General features: G+C 41.6%; 1 protein-coding gene across 1 annotated transcript in view; it reads left to right on the plus strand.

The window, feature by feature from the left end:
* The window catches only part of tmtc2a (transmembrane O-mannosyltransferase targeting cadherins 2a), a 119,393-nt gene extending 112,001 nt beyond the window's left edge, over nt 1-7,392 (plus strand). The window contains exon 12 of the mRNA XM_061912215.1: nt 3,959-7,392. Coding sequence (XP_061768199.1) covers nt 3,959-4,150 — 192 coding nt within the window. The 3' untranslated portion in view covers nt 4,151-7,392. The remainder of the gene's footprint in view (nt 1-3,958) is intronic.
* Nucleotides 7,393-19,633: the final 12,241 nt, after the last annotated feature.

Below are 19,633 nucleotides of genomic sequence, written 5' to 3' on the forward strand. Positions count from 1 at the left end.
GTTTTGTAATGTAATCTGTGATAGTTTTACCTAAATAAACGTGAGTATATCAGTTGAGGAATATAAGGGTGTACATTTTCCTGGCTGGCTGAAAAATTGTGTATATGCTTTTATAACCTGTTCTGTTTGATAGTCAGCAATTACAGAGTGTTTAGCAGGCTGAATATTACTTTAATAAAAAGAGAAAGTTAAGACATTGTCATGCAGCGATATGAATACCATTAACCTGTACAACAGGCGATGTACAGAATATCATTTATTCAAGTAGAAATGTCACAGATTACATTAACAAACATCTTTGATTATATGCAATCTGTTGTTTCCCTAATTTTGTTGTTGTACATGGATGAGGGTGTGTGTTGCTGAGCCCGACTTGGACATGATCTGGACTGGACCTGGTTTTAAAAACCTTTTAGATAAGTCTAATTTCATTAAATCCGAGTCCATGGTTCTCTCCCGGAAAAGGGTGGAGTGCCATCTCCGGGTTGGAGGAGGAGACCCTGGCCTAAGTGGAGGAGTTCAAGTACCTAGGAGTCTTGTTCACGAGTGGGGGAAGAGTGGATCGTGAGATCGACAGGCGGATCGGTGCGGCGTCTTCAGTAATGCGGACGTTGTACCGATCCGTTGTGGTGAAGAAGGAGCTGAGCCGGAAGGCAAAGCTCTCAATTTACCGGTCGATCTACGTTCCCATCCTCACCTATGGTCATGAGCTTTGGGTCATGACCGAAAGGATAAGATCACGGGTACAAGCGGCCGAAATGAGTTTCCTCCGCCGTGTGGCAAGGCTCTCCCTTAGAGATAGGGTGAGAAGCTCTGCCATCCGGGAGGAACTCAAAGTAAAGCCGCTGCTCCTCCACATCGAGAGGAGCCAGATGAGGTGGTTCGGGCATCTGGTCAGGATGCCACCCGAACGCCTCCCTAGGGATGTGTTTAGGGCACGTCCAGCCGGTAGGAGGCCACGGGGAAGACCCAGGACACGTTGGGAAGACTATGTCTCCCGGCTGGCCTGGGAACGCCTCGGGATCCCCCGGGAAGAGCTAGACGAAGTGGCTGGGGAGAGGGAAGTCTGGGCTTCCCTGCTTAGGCTGCTGCCCCCGCGACCCGACCTCGGATAAGCGGAAGAAGATGGATGGATGGATGGATAATTTCATTAACAACCTGGTCTGGTGAAGATAAGGTCCTTTTTTTTTTATTTTATAAATAAAATAAAATGAGATCCCCGCTTCCGCCATCCTAGTCACTGCCGTTGTGTCCTTGGGCAAGACACTTTACCCACCTGCCCCCTAGTGCCACCCACGCTGGTTTAAATGTAACTTAGATATTGGGTTTCACTATGTAAATCACTTTGAGTCACTAGAGAAAAAGCGCTATATAAATATAGTTCACTTCACTTCACATAAAAAATAGTAATTAATGATAATGTTAGTGGACCGGCGGCACACACAATCATGTGTGTTTCAGGGACTGTGTGTCCCTTGCAGACTGTGATATATATGTTGTGGGAACCAGAATTTTGGTAGCAGAAAGAAACAACCTTTTTGTGTGTGAGTGGGTGTGGATGAGTGTGAGGGAGGGAGGGAGGTTTTTTTTGTGTGTGTGTGGGGGGGGGGGGTTTATGCACTAATTGAAAGTGTATCTTGTATATTTTTATGTTAATTTGATTAAAAAAAACAAAAAACATCTTTGACAGTCAAACCATGGTCATAACAATTTACATTTTGTGTAATTGATGCTCGAAACTGGTATCCAAACACAGAATTGTGGCACTTCTCTTCTAAATGTAAGTTCTCCTACAGTAGAAATAGAAGTTCTGTTGGAAATACACCAACGCACTGCAGGTAATAATATAAGTATGTGCTTGTACTTGCACTCTAGTGTCTTATTTTAAGCTATTGTGGTATAAAACGAGTAAAACATTAATAGAGTGTTTGTTTTCCAATTTATGCAAAAAGTTCATGTTTTTTTTCGGTTAAGTTTACAAGGAACAATAAAAGGCCTACTGAAAGCCACTACTACCCACCACGCAGTCTGATAGTTTATATATCAATGATGAAATATTAACATTGCAACACATGCCAATACGGCCGGGTTAGTTAACTAAATTGCAATTTTAAATTTTGCGCCGAAATATCCTGCTGAAACGTTTTGGTATGATGACGCGTGCGCGTGACATCACGGATTGTAGAGGACATTTTGTCCCAGCATCGTTCCCAGCTATTAAGTCGTCTGTTTTCATCGCAAAATTCCACAGTATTCTGGACATCTGTGTTACAGAATATTTTGCAATTTGTTCAATGAACAATGGAGACATCAAAGAAGAAAGCTGTAGGTGGGAAGCGGTGTATTGCGGCCGGCTTTAGCAACGCAAACACAGCCGGTGTTTCATCGTTGACATTCCCGAAAGATGACAGTCAAGCTTTACTATGGAACAGAGATGTCAAGCAAACACGGTTGGATTGGACCACACACACACACAAAGTACAGTGTATTATGTGTATTAATAAAAAACATTTTACCATTCTGTATTCTGAAGGCTATCTATGTTGTGTGCTACTCCAGCACCAATATGAGTCCTCCTGACCGTCACCGTCGAGTTCAAAGCGGTACGGCTTTATCCCTTGTTGCGGGTGGGCCTGGCCGAGTGATCTTGCCACCCCCACGGCTGCCGCAGCGCTCCCGTCCAAAGGCAAAACCTAGTAACTCCCTTCTAGCTGATTTTGAGAAAACAAAGGAAAACCAATCTATCTTGATGCTGTCTTACAAAGATCCACAAAGTCACCAAACGTATAGATGTTTTCTTGAGCTTTCATTTTCTTGCCGATTGAGCCATGGATTGAATCTGCTCTCGTGAACGTGTGCCCTTTCTCCAGATATTTTATCACAATCTCGGGCGGGCCCCATTCTGCGTTTGCACATTGGGCAAAAGCCGTGTACAGCGTCCAGTTTTTATTTTGACCTCCACAGTTATCTGCCCAAAAGAGTATGCAAGGGGAAGAATCAAGAACAATACATTTAATGAAGGTGCTTGCAACGTCCTGGGCCAATCTTCCAAATATCCCCTCGTGCCATAATATCACATAATCAGGTTGACCGTCGGCCCCCATTCGTGCAAATGTCTCATTAAAGACAATAAGGCGACTGACAAAGAAGCTCCGATTGGTCCCTTGAGATACTAGGTTTTTCTGTTGTATCTACGCGGTCATGTGGTAGTTGCTAGGTCCTGCCATGCGTGTAACAGCTTACTTACGGAACAAATTACAATATCTCATACACTAATGTAAAGCAAATCACCTAGGAACCTCCAAAATTATTATCAGCTCAGTTTTGACCAAAATTGAGTTACTGGGTTTTGCCTTTGGACGGGAGAGCGCCTTTCACAGCATCTTCCCTGTCTAAATCGCTCCCACTGCCCTCTTTTTTTTTCTTTTCTTCTTTCTAGTCCTTCACTCTCACTTTCCTCATCCACGAATCTTTCATCCTTGCTCAAATTAATGGGGAAATGGTCGCTAGCTCGGTCCGAATCGCTCTCGCCGCTGGTGGCCATGATTGTAAACAATGTGAGGATGTGAGGAGCTCCACAACCAGTGACGTCGCGCGCACATCGTCTGCTACTTCCGGTACAGGCAAGGCTTTTTTATCAGCACCAAAAGTTGCAAACGTTATCGTCGATGTTCTCTACTAAATCCTTTCAGCAAAAATATGGCAATGTCGCGAAATGATAAAGTATGACACAGAATGGAGCTGCTATCCCCGTTTAAATAAGAAAATTGCATTTCAGTAGGCCTTTAAAACAATGACAAATAAAAAAAAATAGGCCTCAAAACATTGTAACTTTTGTGGAAACATTCTGAAAAATCTGACGCGAATTCTGACATTTTAGGCTGCGACAATCACAAAAAAAAGCCAAATAAATTTTGGAGGGACTGTTCTAAAATAATGACTTCTTCTATACTCCTAGTACCCGGGTGCCCTCATGAACCTCGGCGCCATCCTGCACCTGAACGGAAAACTGTCAGAAGCTGAGAGCAACTACCTGAGAGCCTTGGAGCTCAAACCTGACGACGCCATCACCCGCTCTAACCTACGCAAGCTGTGGAACATCATGGAGAGGCAAGGCCTGGTCACCAGGAAGACGGAAGAACTTCCGTGACAACCTTTTTTAGTACTGCAAAGGACGTTTGTGGTCTGCCACAGCGTGACTCGGCAGACGACTCAAACCAACGTTGCTCGTTTTGTGAAGTCGTGAAATCCACTGAATTTTTTAAAATGTATTTAATGGCGGACCTCAATGAGGCGTTGAAATGAAGAAAGTGACTCTCTTGAAAACAACCCTGAATGCCCGGTAATTGTGATGTTTGATATGTTACTGAGGTACAGTACACATAAAAACAACACAGTTTGTGCATTTGGACTACTTGTGACTGTAAAAAAAACAAAAAAAAAAAAACAGATCATGGTGCCAAAGTTTGAACGCCTTTTGTGCCCGCTAAGAATTCAGAATTAGCTTTTTTGCAGATGTAATCACACCCACTTATCTTTGTCCAGGTACAGCTGCATTCCAAAGTGGGTTAAAGTCATTTTCCACTTGATTAATCTTGACACAAAATTTCCCGCAATGACAAAGTAGTTAGTGAATTAGTGAATTATATTTATATAGCGCTTTTTCTCAAGTGACTCAAAGCGCTTTTACATAGTGACACCCAATATCTAAGTTACATTTAAACCAGTGTGGGTGGCACTGGGAGCAGGTGGGTAAAGTGTCTTGCCCAAGGACACAACGGCAGTAACTAGGATGGTACACGCGGGAATCGAACCTGCAACTCTCAAGTTGCTGGCACGGCCACTCTACCAACCGAGCTATGCCGCCCAAAAACCTCTAGTTCAATTGTTTTTCAATGGTTTGCAAATTCTTTAACAATGAACAACTGAAATATTAAACATGCGTGTACAGTAGCACAAAACTGTTACTTTAGAATCCAGTTGCATTAAAAAACGGATTCAAATTTTCCGACTGCAGAATACACACAAAATATTGCACAATAACAAATTGACAAAAATGTTTGCAAATTTCTTCAAAATTAAAAACTTAAAAATTGAATATGCATACAATATCACAGACTACTTTAGGTTCCTAAATGTATTCGATTGGCTCAAAATGGAATTATAAAGTCGAGTAAATATTAGGGGTGTAATGGTACATGTGTTTGTATTGAACCGTTTCGGTTCGGTTCGGTTTGGAGGTGTACCGACCGACACGGACATAGTAAGTAGCGCACCGCACGTTTTGTAAACAACGCACACCGAGGCACCATGAATTGATTTACCTAGACCCCGACTTAAAACAAGTTGAAACACTTATTCGGGTGTTACCATTTAGTGGTGAATTGTACGGACTATGTACTGTACTTTGCAATCTACTAATAAAAGTTTCAATCAATAAATCAAAAAAAAAATACCAACAACATACGGCATGCTAGCAGCGGCAGAGCTACGATAGACTGACCACACCTCCTCTTTTCACCAGACAAGTCCTCATTTGCAGGGCTGTCCGGGTGGAGTTTCTTAAATGCCTCAAATGTCCGGCATTTTAAGTTAGGGTTGAGTGTATTTTCAATGTACGTTCAGGGTTAAGAAGGGGTTAAAAACAAAACAAAAAGTAGCGCCGCAGCAACATTCGTGAGGGAGGGGGAGAGACAGAGAGAGCGAGAGAGTTATGATAAACGCGCATGCGTCGCCAGGCTCTGCTTTTTACCCATAGATTTATCAGATTTTATTTTTTATTATCTATAGCATTGGTGTCAAAAGTGGGCCCCGGAGGCCATTTGCGGCTCAAGCCAATGTTTTAAAGGCCCACGGCACATACTATATTAAAATAAACCAAAACATAAACAAAAGTGAAATAAAAAAGCTTAAAGGCTAAATATAATTTAGAAAAACTTGCAACGTTGACTAACAAAATAAAGCTGTTTATTTTACTTTCAAACTGTCATTGCTCAAAACATAATATTGAATCAAGATCAATGTTGTTATGAATTGTTGACCTATCCAAGTTTCCCATTACTTCACATCAAATATTCCACTAAGAAAAATATTTTTGGTGGAAGATTTACCAATTTTTTAAAATAAATAATCCAAAAATGTATATTTAGTTTTTTTCTTACTGTACCGAAAATTAACCGAATCGTGACCTCTGAACCGAGGTACGTACCGAACCGAACTTTTTGTGTACCGTTACACCCCCTAGTAAATATAATTGAATTGTTTGTAAGTGTGTTAAAAACAAACCTTGTTCATGTTTAATATCAACCATTATCACACTCTTAACTCTCAAGTTTCAGTTGTGTGTTTCAAAATGCATTGAATACATTTTTCAAACAATTCTGCACAATATATCACAAAAGTGGCATGTTTACAAAAATCACTATTACTGTAGCTTCAACTATTTTTTTTTTTTTGGACTGAATTTGCAAATAATTACAGAAAAAACAAAACATTTCACACTTTGTCATTATGGGTTATTTTTAGTAGAGTTTTCAGCAGGAGTTATTGATTAAAATATTTTGGAAAATAGCTGTAAGGTAATAATAACAACTGTGGTAAAAGTGAGAGGGAAGTGACTTATGGAAGGCACTAGATGTTTCTCGTCATGGATGTGATCACATGTTAAAACTTAATTTATTAATTAATGCTGTTTTTGTGGACTTGTAAAAACCGTCATCACTTTGGCAGTTGTTATAGAAACAAGCCAAACTTTTCCATTTTTATGGTAAATGAGGTCATGCACAGAGCCGTGCATAAAGAGTATGGCCAACTCGGTTTCAGGCGATCTCTTCATAGATATGATTGCCGCATCTTAAAAATGAGTGTTTTTTTTACCTGAAAATGAATAAAGTAATATAATGTATATATTTTGTGTATCTTTGGAAGGGTTACAATAGACACCGACCTCTATTTAATAATACAACTCTAACATTTGACAACCAAACAATTAAACAAGGCGACACGGTAAAAAATCTGGGTGTTATCTTCGACCCAACTCTCTCCTTTGAGTCACACATTAAAAGCGTTACTAAAACGGCCTTCTTTCATCTCCGTAATATCGCTAAAATTCGCTCCATTCTGTCCACTAAAGACGCCGAGATCATTATCCATGCGTTTGTTACGCCTCGTCTCGACTACTGTAACGTATTATTTTCGGGTCTCCCCATGTCTAGCATTAAAAGATTACAGTTGGTACAAAATGCGGCTGCTAGACTTTTGACAAGAACAAGAAAGTTTGATCACATTACGCCTGTACTGGCTCACCTGCACTGGCTTCCTGTGCACTTAAGATGTGACTTTAAGGTTTTACTACTTACGTATAAAATACTACACGGTCTAGCTCCATCCTATCTTGCCGATTGTATTGTACCATATGTCCCGGCAAGAAATCTGCGTTCAAAGGACTCCGGCTTATTAGTGATTCCCAAAGCCCAAAAAAAGTCTGCGGGCTATAGAGCGTTTTCATTTCGGGCTCCAGTACTCTGGAATGCCCTCCCGGTAACAGTTCGAGATGCCACCTCAGTAGAAGCATTTAAGTCTCACCTTAAAACTCATTTGTATACTCTAGCCTTTAAATCGACTCCCTTTTTAGACCAGTTGATCTGCCGTTTCTTTTCTTTTTCTTCTATGTCCCACTCTCCCTTGTGGAGGGGGTCCGGTCCGATCCGGTGGCCATGTACTGCTTGCCTGTGTATCGGCTGGGGACATCTCTGCGCTGCTGATCCGCCTCCGCTTGGGATGGTTTCCTGCTGGCTCCGCTGTGAACGGGACTCTCGCTGCTGTGTTGGATCCGCTTTGGACTGGACTCTCGCGACTGAGTTGGATCCATTATGGATTGAACTTTCACAGTATCATGTTAGACCCGCTCGACATCCATTGCTTTCCTCCTCTCCAAGGTTCTCATAGTCATCATTGTCACCGATGTCCCACTGGGTGTGAGTTTTCCTTGCCCTTATGTGGGCCTACCGAGGATGTCGTGGTGGTTTGTGCAGCCCTTTGAGACACTAGTGATTTAGGGCTATATAAGTAAACATTGATTGATGATTGGTTGAATATGTACTGTACTGTGCAATCTACTGATAAAAGTTTCAATCAATCAATCAATTTTGGACAAAAAAAAAAATCCCTCTATATTCTCTACTGCTCGCCAGTGTTACCATATATGAGTTATTGTGCAGAAATATGAGGAAATAACTACAAAAGTACACATATTCACTTTGCATGTTACAAAAAAGAAAGCTCAGTCAGTAATACATGATGAGAGACACATGCAGTCACTACAAATAAATAAAATGCAGACACCACATCCTTAAATACAAAAGTCGCAGTTTTTCTGTGACTGTTGGTCCAAAGCTAGTAACGATTTTGGCAAAATGAGGGTATTAAGTTATTTCTTTAGCCGTATTTTTCTGTTTTGCGCCGTCAGGTGCGTGTTAGAGTGCTTGCTGGTCAGGAAACACTGCAGAAATGTTGTAGTGCAGTGCGTCAAATAGGGCCGCAAAAGTATACTTTTATGAAATAAAAGCATGTTTTATTGTTACGTTTATGAGCTGGACTACAAACCCCGTTTCCATATGAGTTGGGAAATTGTGTTAGATGTAAATATAAACGGAATACAATGATTTGCAAATCCTTTTCAACTCATATTCAATTGAATGCACTACAAAGACAATATATTTAATGTTCAAACTCATAAATTTTTTATTTTTTTTTGCAAATAATAATTAACTTAGAATTTCATGGTTGCAACACGTGCCAAAGTAGTTGGGAAAGGGCATGTTCACCACTGTGTTACATCACCTTTTCTTTTAACAACACTCAGTAAACATTTGGGAACTGAGGAAACTAATTCTTGAAGCTTTGAAAGTGGAATTCTTTCCAATTTTAGTTTTATGTAGAGCTTCAGTCATTCAACAGTCTGGGCTCTCCGCTGTTGTATTTTACGCTTCATAATGCGTCACACATTTTCGATGGGAGACAGGTCTGGAATGCAGACGGGCCAGGAAAGTACCCGCACTCTTTTTTTTTTTTACAAAGCCACGCTGTTGTAACACTTGTCTTGCTGAAATAAGCAGGGGCGTCCATAATAACGTTGCTTGGATGACAACATATGTTGCTGCAAAACCTGTATGGACCTTTCAGCATTAATGGTGCCTTCACAGATGTGTAAGTTACCCATGCCTTGGGCACTAATACACCCCCATACCATCACAGATGCTGGCTTTTGAACTTTGCGCCTATAATAATCCGAATGGTTATTTTCCTTTTTGTTCTGGAGGACACCACGTCCTCTCTTTCAAATATAATTTGAAATGTGGACTCGTCAGACCACAGAACACTTTTCCACTTTGCATCAGTCCATCTTAGGTGAGCTTGGGCCCAGCCAAGTCGACGGCGTTTCAGGATATTGTTGATAACTGGGTTTGGCTTTGCATAGTAGAGTTTTAACTTGCACTAATAGATGTAGCGACCAACTATAGTTACTGACAGTGGTTTTATGAAGTGTTCCTGAGGCCATGTGGTGATATCCTTTACACACTGATGTCGGTTTTTGATGCAGTACCGCCTGAGGGGTAAAAGGTCCGTAATATCGCGTACGTGCAGTGATTTCTCCAGATTCTCTGAACTTTTTGATGATTTTACAGACCGTAGATGGTAAAATCCCTACATTACTTGTAATAGCTCGTTGAGAAATGTTGTTCTAAAACTGTACAACAATTTGCTTACAAATTGGTGACCCTCGCCCCATCCTTGTTTGTGAATTACTTAGCATTTCATGGAAGCTGCTTTTATACCCAATCATGGCCCCAAACTGTTCCATATTAGCCTGCACACCTGTGGGATATGTTCCATATAAGTGTTAAATGAGAATTCCTCAACTTTATCAGTATTTATTGCCACTTTTCCCAACTTCTTTGTCACGTGTTGCTGGCATCAAATTGAAAGTTAATGAATGTTTATCAGTGTTGTCTTTGTAGCATATTCAACTGAATATGGGTTGAACATGATTTCCGTTTATATTTACATCTAACACAATTTCCCAACTCATATGGAAACAGGGTTTGTATATTAGAACTATTCATGTATTATTTTGGTGTATTTCATCAGACAAACTAACATCAAAACTACAGCAATTGCATCAGTCATGGCGCCTGTCCTTTAGTTGGCCATACTCTTGGATTGGTTACAACGACCTCTTGTGCTCAGAGGTTGAAACTACACACTAATGCTCAAGTCTAAGCAAGATTTTAACAGCTGTCAATACTTATTGGAAAAAAGGGCTGTCAGTCATTCTGGAATGTTCTGTACAAAAAAAAAAGTTACATTAGACGTCTTTCATGATTTGTGCCGTTTAAATTATAAAACTTATTGTGTTTTGTAAAAACCTTTTTCATCCTAAATAAAAATAAAGCCTTGAATTTTACTGTTAATTTTATGAGTGGATAAGGATTATTGCTAATGACACATCTTAGACGCAAATGTGTAATTTGCAATCAATTTACGATGAACTTGAATCCAATGCGTTATGCTTGTATCTTCAGCTGTGATAACGTCTCGACTCGGTGACAAAGTCGGCGGTTGGGTGACATGACTTTGTAAAAAAAGGAGACAGGTTAGGTCTCATAACACGCAGGCTTTATTTGGAGCGCTTTCACAACAGGTGTAGCGATCAGCCTACAGGTGATACCCTGGAGGCGGAGTGACGGACTCTGGTCACCAAGCCAACTGAGGGGTCTGCCAGCTTTACGAGGTCAAAAGGAGGCGGTCAGGATGCATTTTTATTGGACGTTGGCTTTGCATCCCATCCAATTGTGTCAGGAACACCTTGGCTCTGGTTCTCAGCAACTGTCCCGACTTTTACGGCCCCACAAAGCGGTGTCTTCCTTCACGAGGTACCAGTAAGACCAAACATTGAGCCGAACGTGTGTTCTCTCCACATACTGAACAGTCGTGCAACTACATGATGGTGTTGCGGAACGTTCGTGGCAGTAAATTCATTTGTTTTAATCAGTCAGTAGTTATAAAATAAAATAATATTGCTGAATAGACACTTGTCTTGCTGAAATAAGCAGGGGCGTCCATAATAACGTTGCTTGGATGACAACATATGTTGCTCCAAAACCTGTATGGACCTTTCAGCATTAATGGTGCCTTCGCAGATGTGTAAGTTACCCATGCCTTGGGCACTAATACACCCCCATACCATCACAGATACTGGCTTTTGAACTTTGTGCCTATAACAATCCAAATGGTTATTTTCCTTTTTGTTCTGGAGGACACCACGTCCTCTGTTTCAAATATAATTTGAAATGTGGACTCGTCAGACCACAGAACACTTTTCCACTTTGCATCAGTCCATCTTAGGTGAGCTCGGGCCCAGCCAAGTCGACGGCGTTTCAGGATATTGCTGATAACTGGGTTTGGCTTTGCATAGTACAGTTTTAACTTGCACTTACAGATGTAGCGACCAACTATAGTTACTGACAGTGGTTTTATGACGTGTTCCTGAGGCCATGTGGTGATATCCTTTACACACTGATGTCGGTTTTTGATGCAGTACCGCCTGAGGGGTCAAAGGTCCGTAATATCGCTTACGTGCAGTGATTTCTCCAGATTCTCTGAACTTTTTGATGTTTTTACGGACCGTAGATGGTAAAATCCCTACATTACTTGTAATGTAGGGATTCATAAAGCGCTTTTCTCAAGAGACTCAAAGGGCTTTACATAGTGACATTGTGTGGGCGGCATTGGGAGCAGGTGGGTAGAGTGTTTAGCCCAAGGACACAAGGGCAGTGACTAGGATGGCAGAAGCAGGGATCGAACCTGGAACCTTCAAGTTGCTAGGACGGCCACTCTACCGACCATACATGCCAAACATCCCAATTTTTTCGGGAGACTGACTAATTTCAGTTTCCCTACCGAAAACTCCCGGGACAACCAACCATTCTCCCAATTTCCACCGGGACAACAATATTGGGTGCGTGCCTTAAAGACGCTACCTTTTGCGTCCTCTACAACCTGTCGTCACTTCCGCTTTTCCTCCGTACAAACATCGTGCCGCCCCAGTCACGTAATATATGCAACACACACTAGTGAATGCAAAACATACTTTGTCAACAGCCATACAGGTCACACCGAGGGTGGCCGTATAGACAACTTTGACAATGTTACAAATATGCGCCACACTGTGAACCTGCACCAAACAAGAATGACAAACACACTTCGGGAGAACATCCGCACCGTCACACAACATAAACACAACAGAATACCCAGAACCTAGTGATGGGTCCGGAAACACCGATGCATCGAGCTGATAGAGCAAAACCCTGCGTCGGGGCGCATACCGCTTTTAGAAAGTCACGATCATGAGTTGTTTCGGTCACATGAGGATACGCGAACTGTGTCAAACTGACGCCTGCGCGCCAAATTGTGTTTATAAGGAAGCGCATCTGTCAACGAGATGCTGCTGCCAACAGAATCGCCGCACTTCTGTCGTTGGTCATTTGTAATTTATCGTCGTCGGAGATCATGGAGCAGCCTTAGACAAAAAGAAAGATTTCCGCCGTGAGATAATAACTAAGAGAAATAGTCTAAAATGTAATACGTTGGAAAAACTGTTTTTTTTTTTTAAATGAAAATGTGTAAAAACATTTTTTATTCCCAGTCCACAAGTATCCTCAGTCACAACACGTTCTTTTAGATTTCCATGTTATGATACATGTTCACATTATTTATTGACTGTATCTAAAAAAGATACACACATATTTTTATTTAAATGAAGATATGAAATAATCCTATATGAAATACAATGACTTGGTTTATATTATTGTACAAACCCCGTTTCCATATGAGTTGGGAAATTGTGTTAGATGTAAATATAAACGGAATACAATGATTTGCCAAATCATTTTCAACCCGTATTCAGTTGAATATGCTACAAAGACAACATATTTGATGTTCAAATTCATAAACATTTTTTTGTTGTTGCAAATAATCATTAACTTTAGAATTTGTTGCAGCAACACGTGACAAAGAAGTTGGGAAAGGTGGCAATAAATACTGATAAAGTTGAGAAATTCTCATCAAACACTTATTTGGAACGGCGTCTTCAGTAATGCGGACGTTGTATTGATCCGTTGTGGTGAAGAAGGAGCTGAGCCGGAAGGCAAAGCTCTCAATTTACCGGTCGATCTACGTTCCCATCCTCACCTATGGTCATGAGCTTTGGGTCATGACCGAAAGGATAAGATCACGGGTACAAGCGGCCGAAATGAGTTTCCTCCGCCGTGTGGCGGGGCTCTCCCTTAGAGATAGGGTGAGAAGCTCTGCCATCCGGGAGGAACTCAAAGTAAAGCCGCTGCTCCTCCACATCGAGAGGAGCCAGATGAGGTGGTTCGGGCATCTGGTCAGGATGCCACCCGAACGCCTCCCTGGGGGAGGTGTTTAGGGCACGTCCAACCGGTAGGAGGCCACGGGGAAGACCCAGGACACATTGGGAAGGACTATGTCTCCCGGCTGGCCTGGGAACGCCTCGGGATCCCCCGGGAAGAGCTAGATGAAGTGGCTGGGGAGAGGGAAGTCTGGGTTTCCCTGCTTAGGCTGTTGCCCCCGCGACCCGACCTCGGATAAGCGGAAGATGATGGATGGATGGATGGCACTTATTTGGAACATCCCACAGGTGTGCAGGCTAATTGGGAACAGGTGGGTGCCATGATTGGGTATAAAAGCAGCTTCCATGAAATGCTAAGTAATTCACAAACAAGGATGGGGCGAGGGTCACCACTTTGTAACCAAATTATCGAACAGTTTTAGAACAACATTTCTCAATGAGCTATTGCAAGGAATTTTGGGATTTTACCATCTTTGGTCCGTAAAATCATCAAAAGGTTTAGAAAATCTGGAGAAATCACTGCAAGTAAGCGATGATATTACGGACTTTTGATCCCTCAGGCGGTAGGTACTGCATCAAAAACAGACATCAGTGTGTAAAGGATATCACCACATGGCCTCAGGAACACATCATAAAACCACTGTCAGTAACTACAGTTGGTTGCTACATCTGTAAATGCAAGTTAAAACTCTACTATGCAAAGTTAAAACCCATTTATCAACAACACCCAGGAACGCCGCTGGCTTCGCTGGGCCCGAGATCATCTAAGATGGACTGATGCAAAGTGGAAAAGTGTTTTGTGGTCTGACGAGTCCATATTTCAAATCATATTTGGAAACTGTGGACGTGGTGTCCTCCGGAACAAAGAGGAAAATAACCATCCGGATTGTTATAGGCGCAAAGTTCAAAAGCCAGCATCTGTGATGGTATGGGGGTGTATTAGTGCCCAAGGCATGGGTAACTTACACATCTGCGAAGGCACCATTAATGCTGAATGGTCCATACAGGTTTTGGAGCAACATATGTTGTCATCCAAGTCACGTTTTACAACCGCGTGGTTTCGTAGTAAAAGAGTGCGGGTACTTTCCTGGCCCGCCTGCAGTCCAGACCTGTCTCCCATCGAAAATGTTTGGAGCATTATGAAACGTAAAATACGACAGCGGAGACCCCGGACTGTTGAACGACTAAAGAATGGGAAAGAATTCCACTTTCAAAGCTTCAAAATTTTGTTTCCTCAGTTCCCAAACGTCTATTGAGTGTTGTTAAAAGAAAAGGTGATGTAACACAGTGGTGAACATGCCCTTTCCCAACTACTTTGGCACGTGTTGCAGCCATGAAATTCTAAGTTAATTATTATTTGCAAAAAAATAAAAAAGTGAATGAGTTTGAACATCAAATATGTTGTCTTTGTAGTGCATTCAACTGAATATGGTTTGAAAATGATTTGAAAATCATTGTATTCTGTTTATATTTACATCTAAGAGAATTTCCCAACTCATATGGAAACGGGGTTTGTACATACTAGGTCATAAAAATCAGTGTCAGGTTGAGTCGGTCCATAGGTTGCCTGTAGGGATTTTTTATGTCCAGCAGATGTCAGTATTTAGTGACACAGTATCAATACAGTTTTGCAATGTGTCAAAAACGCTTCATGACGCCCCATCAACCCATCACTACCAGAACCCCTTGCAGCACTAACTCTTCCGGGACTCCCCACCACCACACAAATCCGCCCACCCCCATCTTCCCAATTCGGAGGTCTCAAAGTTGGCAAGTATGATAAAGTAAGACATATTATCTGGCGTTTTGTTTTGCAATATTATGCAAAAGCAACTTTTCTTACCTTCTGCTACCTGCTGATGTGTATAAATCCTGAAAAATTGCACACGTCCGCCTTTGTTCATAAGAAAGCGGTTCAATCACCTTTAATTACTCACCTTCCTCAACAGCACCTGGCATTTGATTCTTTGTCCACGCCCCCTTCCCCGGCAACAGCTGCAAAGGCCCTCAAATTAGCTGTCTAAGGCTATGCCCGTAAAAAGCAAATTTTGGTTTTATTGTCTCCAGTGCGTACCAGAAAAGTTGGCAAAAGGGAGTTTAATTTAGAAGTTCTACTCACATCTGACTTAAATTTCCACAAAAGGCAGCAACAGCAGCAACGCTATCTTTACTCACACTATTACAAAGAATACATCAAGAAAAGAGACGGATGAGTCTTCTCGGGCTCCACTCCATCGCTGGAATAAAATAACATATGGTTAAAACTATTGATGTGTTTTCTGAAAGATCTTTTAGGAATATTTTGTGACAGTGTACAAACTATTTTGCAGCAATAATACAAGGAACTAGATGAGGCAATTCCTGAAGGAAATGCGTGTGAAGGCTCCAAGGCTGAAGTTGAAGGGAAATACTGACATAATGTAGTATGAATGGTTTGAATGTTTAAGACTTTGAATTTCCAGGAAAAATGGAATTTGGTTTGGAATTTGGGAAATTGCTATTTGGATTAGTGAAATGCGTTGATGTCGGAATGGTTTGAATTGGTTAAAAATGTGGGGATTGTGGGGCTTCACGGTGGCAGAGGGGTTAGTGCGTCTGCCTCACAATACGAAGTTCCTGCAGTCCTGGGTTCAAATCCAGGCTCAGGATCTTTCTGTGTGGAGTTTGCATGTTCTCCCCGTGAATGCGTGGGTTCCCTCCGGGTACTCCGGCTTCCTCCCACTTCCAAAGACATGCACCTGGGGATAGGTTGATTGGCAACACTAAATTGGCCCTAGTGTGTGAATGTGAGTGTGAATGTTGTCTGTCTATCTGTGTTGGCCCTGCGATGAGGTGGCGACTTGTCCAGGTGTACCCTGCCTTCCGCCCGATTGTAGCTGAGATAGGCGCCAGCGCCCTCCGCGACCCCGAAAGGGAATAAGCGGTAGAAAATGGATGGATGGATGTGGGGATTGTGGAAGTTTAAAAAAATGGACAATTCATTTGGAATGGGGAGAATGTCCCTAAAAACTGGGAATTCTTGGAAATGCTGGATTTTTTTTTTAATTGTTGAAGAAGAGCACACATATCCTGAGCAGACTGAATATTTTGGAGTTGGAACGGTTTAAATCGGATGAAAAATGTGGGAATTGTGGAACTTTGAAAAATGTCCTATTCATTACAATGGGAATTTCATGAGAAGTCTGGGAAAAGAGGGGCATTTTGGGGGAAAGTGTAAAAATATTTGAATGTTCTGAATGAGTTGAAATGGTTGGTGTTGGAATTTTCCAAAGTCTGACTGATCTTTCAAAAGCAGTGACATTTTTCATTGAGAAATGCGATAAAGGAATTTCGGGGAAAAACAAGAATTTTTCCAGTTCAAAAAACAACTTTGTTTTTCGTCCTAATTAAGAGGAATGTTTTGATGGTGGAACGGCCGAAGTGGGTGTGAGGATGTGTGAGGAGCAGGCGGCTTAAAAAAAAAAAAAAAAAAAAAAGGAATTCCTTGAAATTTTTTGAACTTGGAAAAACAATAGTTTGAATTTCCAGGATGAGTGGAATATGTTGAAGGTGGAATGGTTTGACTTGGTTGAAAAATGTGGAAATGGCCAATTAATTTTGAATGGGAAAAATGTTTCGGAAAAACCTTGAATTCTGGGAAATCTGAGAATTTTTTGGAATTTGTCATGGGAAAGCCCAAGATTCCCGAATAGTTTGAAGTTGGAACTGTTAAATCGGCCAAAAAATGTGGAAGATAAAGCACGCCAAAATCTTTAGAAGAATAATGATAATATTAAAGGCCTACTGAAACCCACTACTAACCCTAACCCACTTAGTTTATATATCAATGATGAAATATTAACATTGCAACACATGCCAATACGGCCTTTTTCAGCTGGAGGCGTGTCTAGAATGAAATTAAACAATGGATGTCCGCTAACTTTTTGCAACTCAACGCCAAAAAAACGGAAATGCTGATTATCGGTCCTGCTAGACACCGACCTCTATTTAATAATACAACTCTAACATTTGACAACCAAACAATTAAACAAGGCGACACAGTAAAGAATCTGGGTGTTATCTTCGACCCAACTCTCTCCTTTGAGTCACACATTAAAAGCGTTACTAAAACGGCCTTCTTTCATCTCCGTAATATCGCTAAAATTCGCTCCATTCTGTCCACTAAAGACGCTGAGATCATTATCCATGCGTTTGTTACGTCTCGTCTCGATTACTGTAACGTATTATTTTCGGGTCTCCCCATGTCTAGCATTAAAAGATTACAGTTGGTACAAAATGCGGCTGCTAGACTTTTGACAAGAACAAGAAAGTTTGATCACATTACGCCTGTACTGGCTCACCTGCACTGGCTTCCTGTGCACTTAAGATGTGACTTTAAGGTTTTACTACTTACGTATAAAATACTACACGGTCTAGCTCCATCCTATCTTGCCGATTGTATTGTACCATATGTCCCGGCAAGAAATCTGCGTTCAAAGGACTCCGGCTTGTTAGTGATTCCCAAAGCCCAAAAAAAGTCTGTGGGCTATAGAGCGTTTTCATTTCGGGCTCCATTATGGATTGAACTTTCACAGCATCATGTTAGACCCGCTCGACATCCATTGCTTTCCTCCTCTCCAAGGTTCTCATAGTCATTATTGTCACCGATGTCCCACTGGGTGTGAGTTTTCCTTGCCCTTATGTGGGCCTACCGAGGATGTCGTAGTGGTTTGTGCAGCCCTTTGAGACACTAGTGATTTAGGGCTATATAAGTAAACATTGATTGATTGATTGATTTTTAGTTTACTAAATTACAATTTTAAATTTCCGACAGTTTCTTGTTGAAAACGTCGCGGAATGATGACGCGTGCGCAGGACGTCCCTGGTTGCAGGGGACATAGCGTAGCACCATTTGCGGCTAAAAGTAGTCTCATCTGTGTTGCTGAAACTTTTGCAATTAGTTCAATTAATAATGGAGAAGTCAAAGTAGAAAGATGGAGTTGGGAAGTTTTAGCCTTTGGCCACACAAACACACGGTGTTATTCCCGGAGGTGAAGCTTTACTATGGATCAGAGCGGTCAAGCGAACATGGTTCCCGACCACTTGTCAACCGGCAGGTTTCGGTGAGAAAATTGTGGTAAAAAGTCGCCTCTTACCGAGATTCAGCTGAGCTTGCGCCGTCCATGCAGCTGCCGTCGACTTCCCTCAGAGACTGGCGTCAAGACACCCGTGGACACACCCCTCCGACTATCAGGTACTATTTAATCTCACTAAAACACTAGCAACACAATAGAAAGATAAGGGATTCCCAAAATTATCCTAGTAAATGTGTCTAAAAACATCTGAATCCGTCACAATGCAATCGCCTGTTTTTTTTTTCAACTTTATTTTATTTATTTATATTTTCCTAGTCCTTCGCTATCAATATCATCATCCACAAACCTTTCATCCTCGCTCAAATCAATGGGGAAATTGTCGTTTTCTCGGCCCGAATAGCTCTTGCTGCTGGAGGTTCACATTATAAACAATGTGAGGACGTGAGGAGCCCTCACCCTCGTGACATCATCATCTGCGACTTCCATTAAAGGCAAGGCTTTTTTATCAGCACCAAAAGTTGCGAACTTTATCGTCGATGTTCTCTACTAAATCCTTTCAACAAAAATATGGCAATATCGCAAAAATGATCAAGTATGACACATAGAATGGACCTGCTATCCCCGTTTGAATATGAAAATCTCATTTCAGTAGGCCTTTAAATAGATTAATTTTGGTGTAGAAAATCATGTGTTGATAGCTTTGGAGCATTCACACAACTATTCACATGCATTTATGTTTAAGCAACTACACTTTTCAGTGTTGGATTTTTTTTATTAATGTTTAAACAGAGATGACCAGAACAGAAAAACAGCAATAAACTTTTTTTTTTTTTTCAAAAAGAAAAATTAAATCAAATCATCCATCCATCCATTTTTTACCGCTTATTCCCTTTCGGGGTCGCGGGGGGCGCTGGCGCCGCTGGCGCCTATCTCAGCTACAATCGGGCGGAAGGCAGGGTACACCCTGGACAAGTCGCCACCTCATTGCAGGGCCAACACCGATAGACAACATTCACACTCACAAACCTTAAAGATGTGACTTTAAGGTTTTACTACTTACGTATAAAATACTACACGGTCTAGCTCCAGCCTATCTTGCCGATTGTATTGTACCGTATGTCCCGGC

The sequence above is a fragment of the Nerophis ophidion genome, linkage group LG10, assembly GCF_033978795.1.
Source record: "Nerophis ophidion isolate RoL-2023_Sa linkage group LG10, RoL_Noph_v1.0, whole genome shotgun sequence".
NCBI lineage: Eukaryota > Metazoa > Chordata > Actinopteri > Syngnathiformes > Syngnathidae > Nerophis > Nerophis ophidion.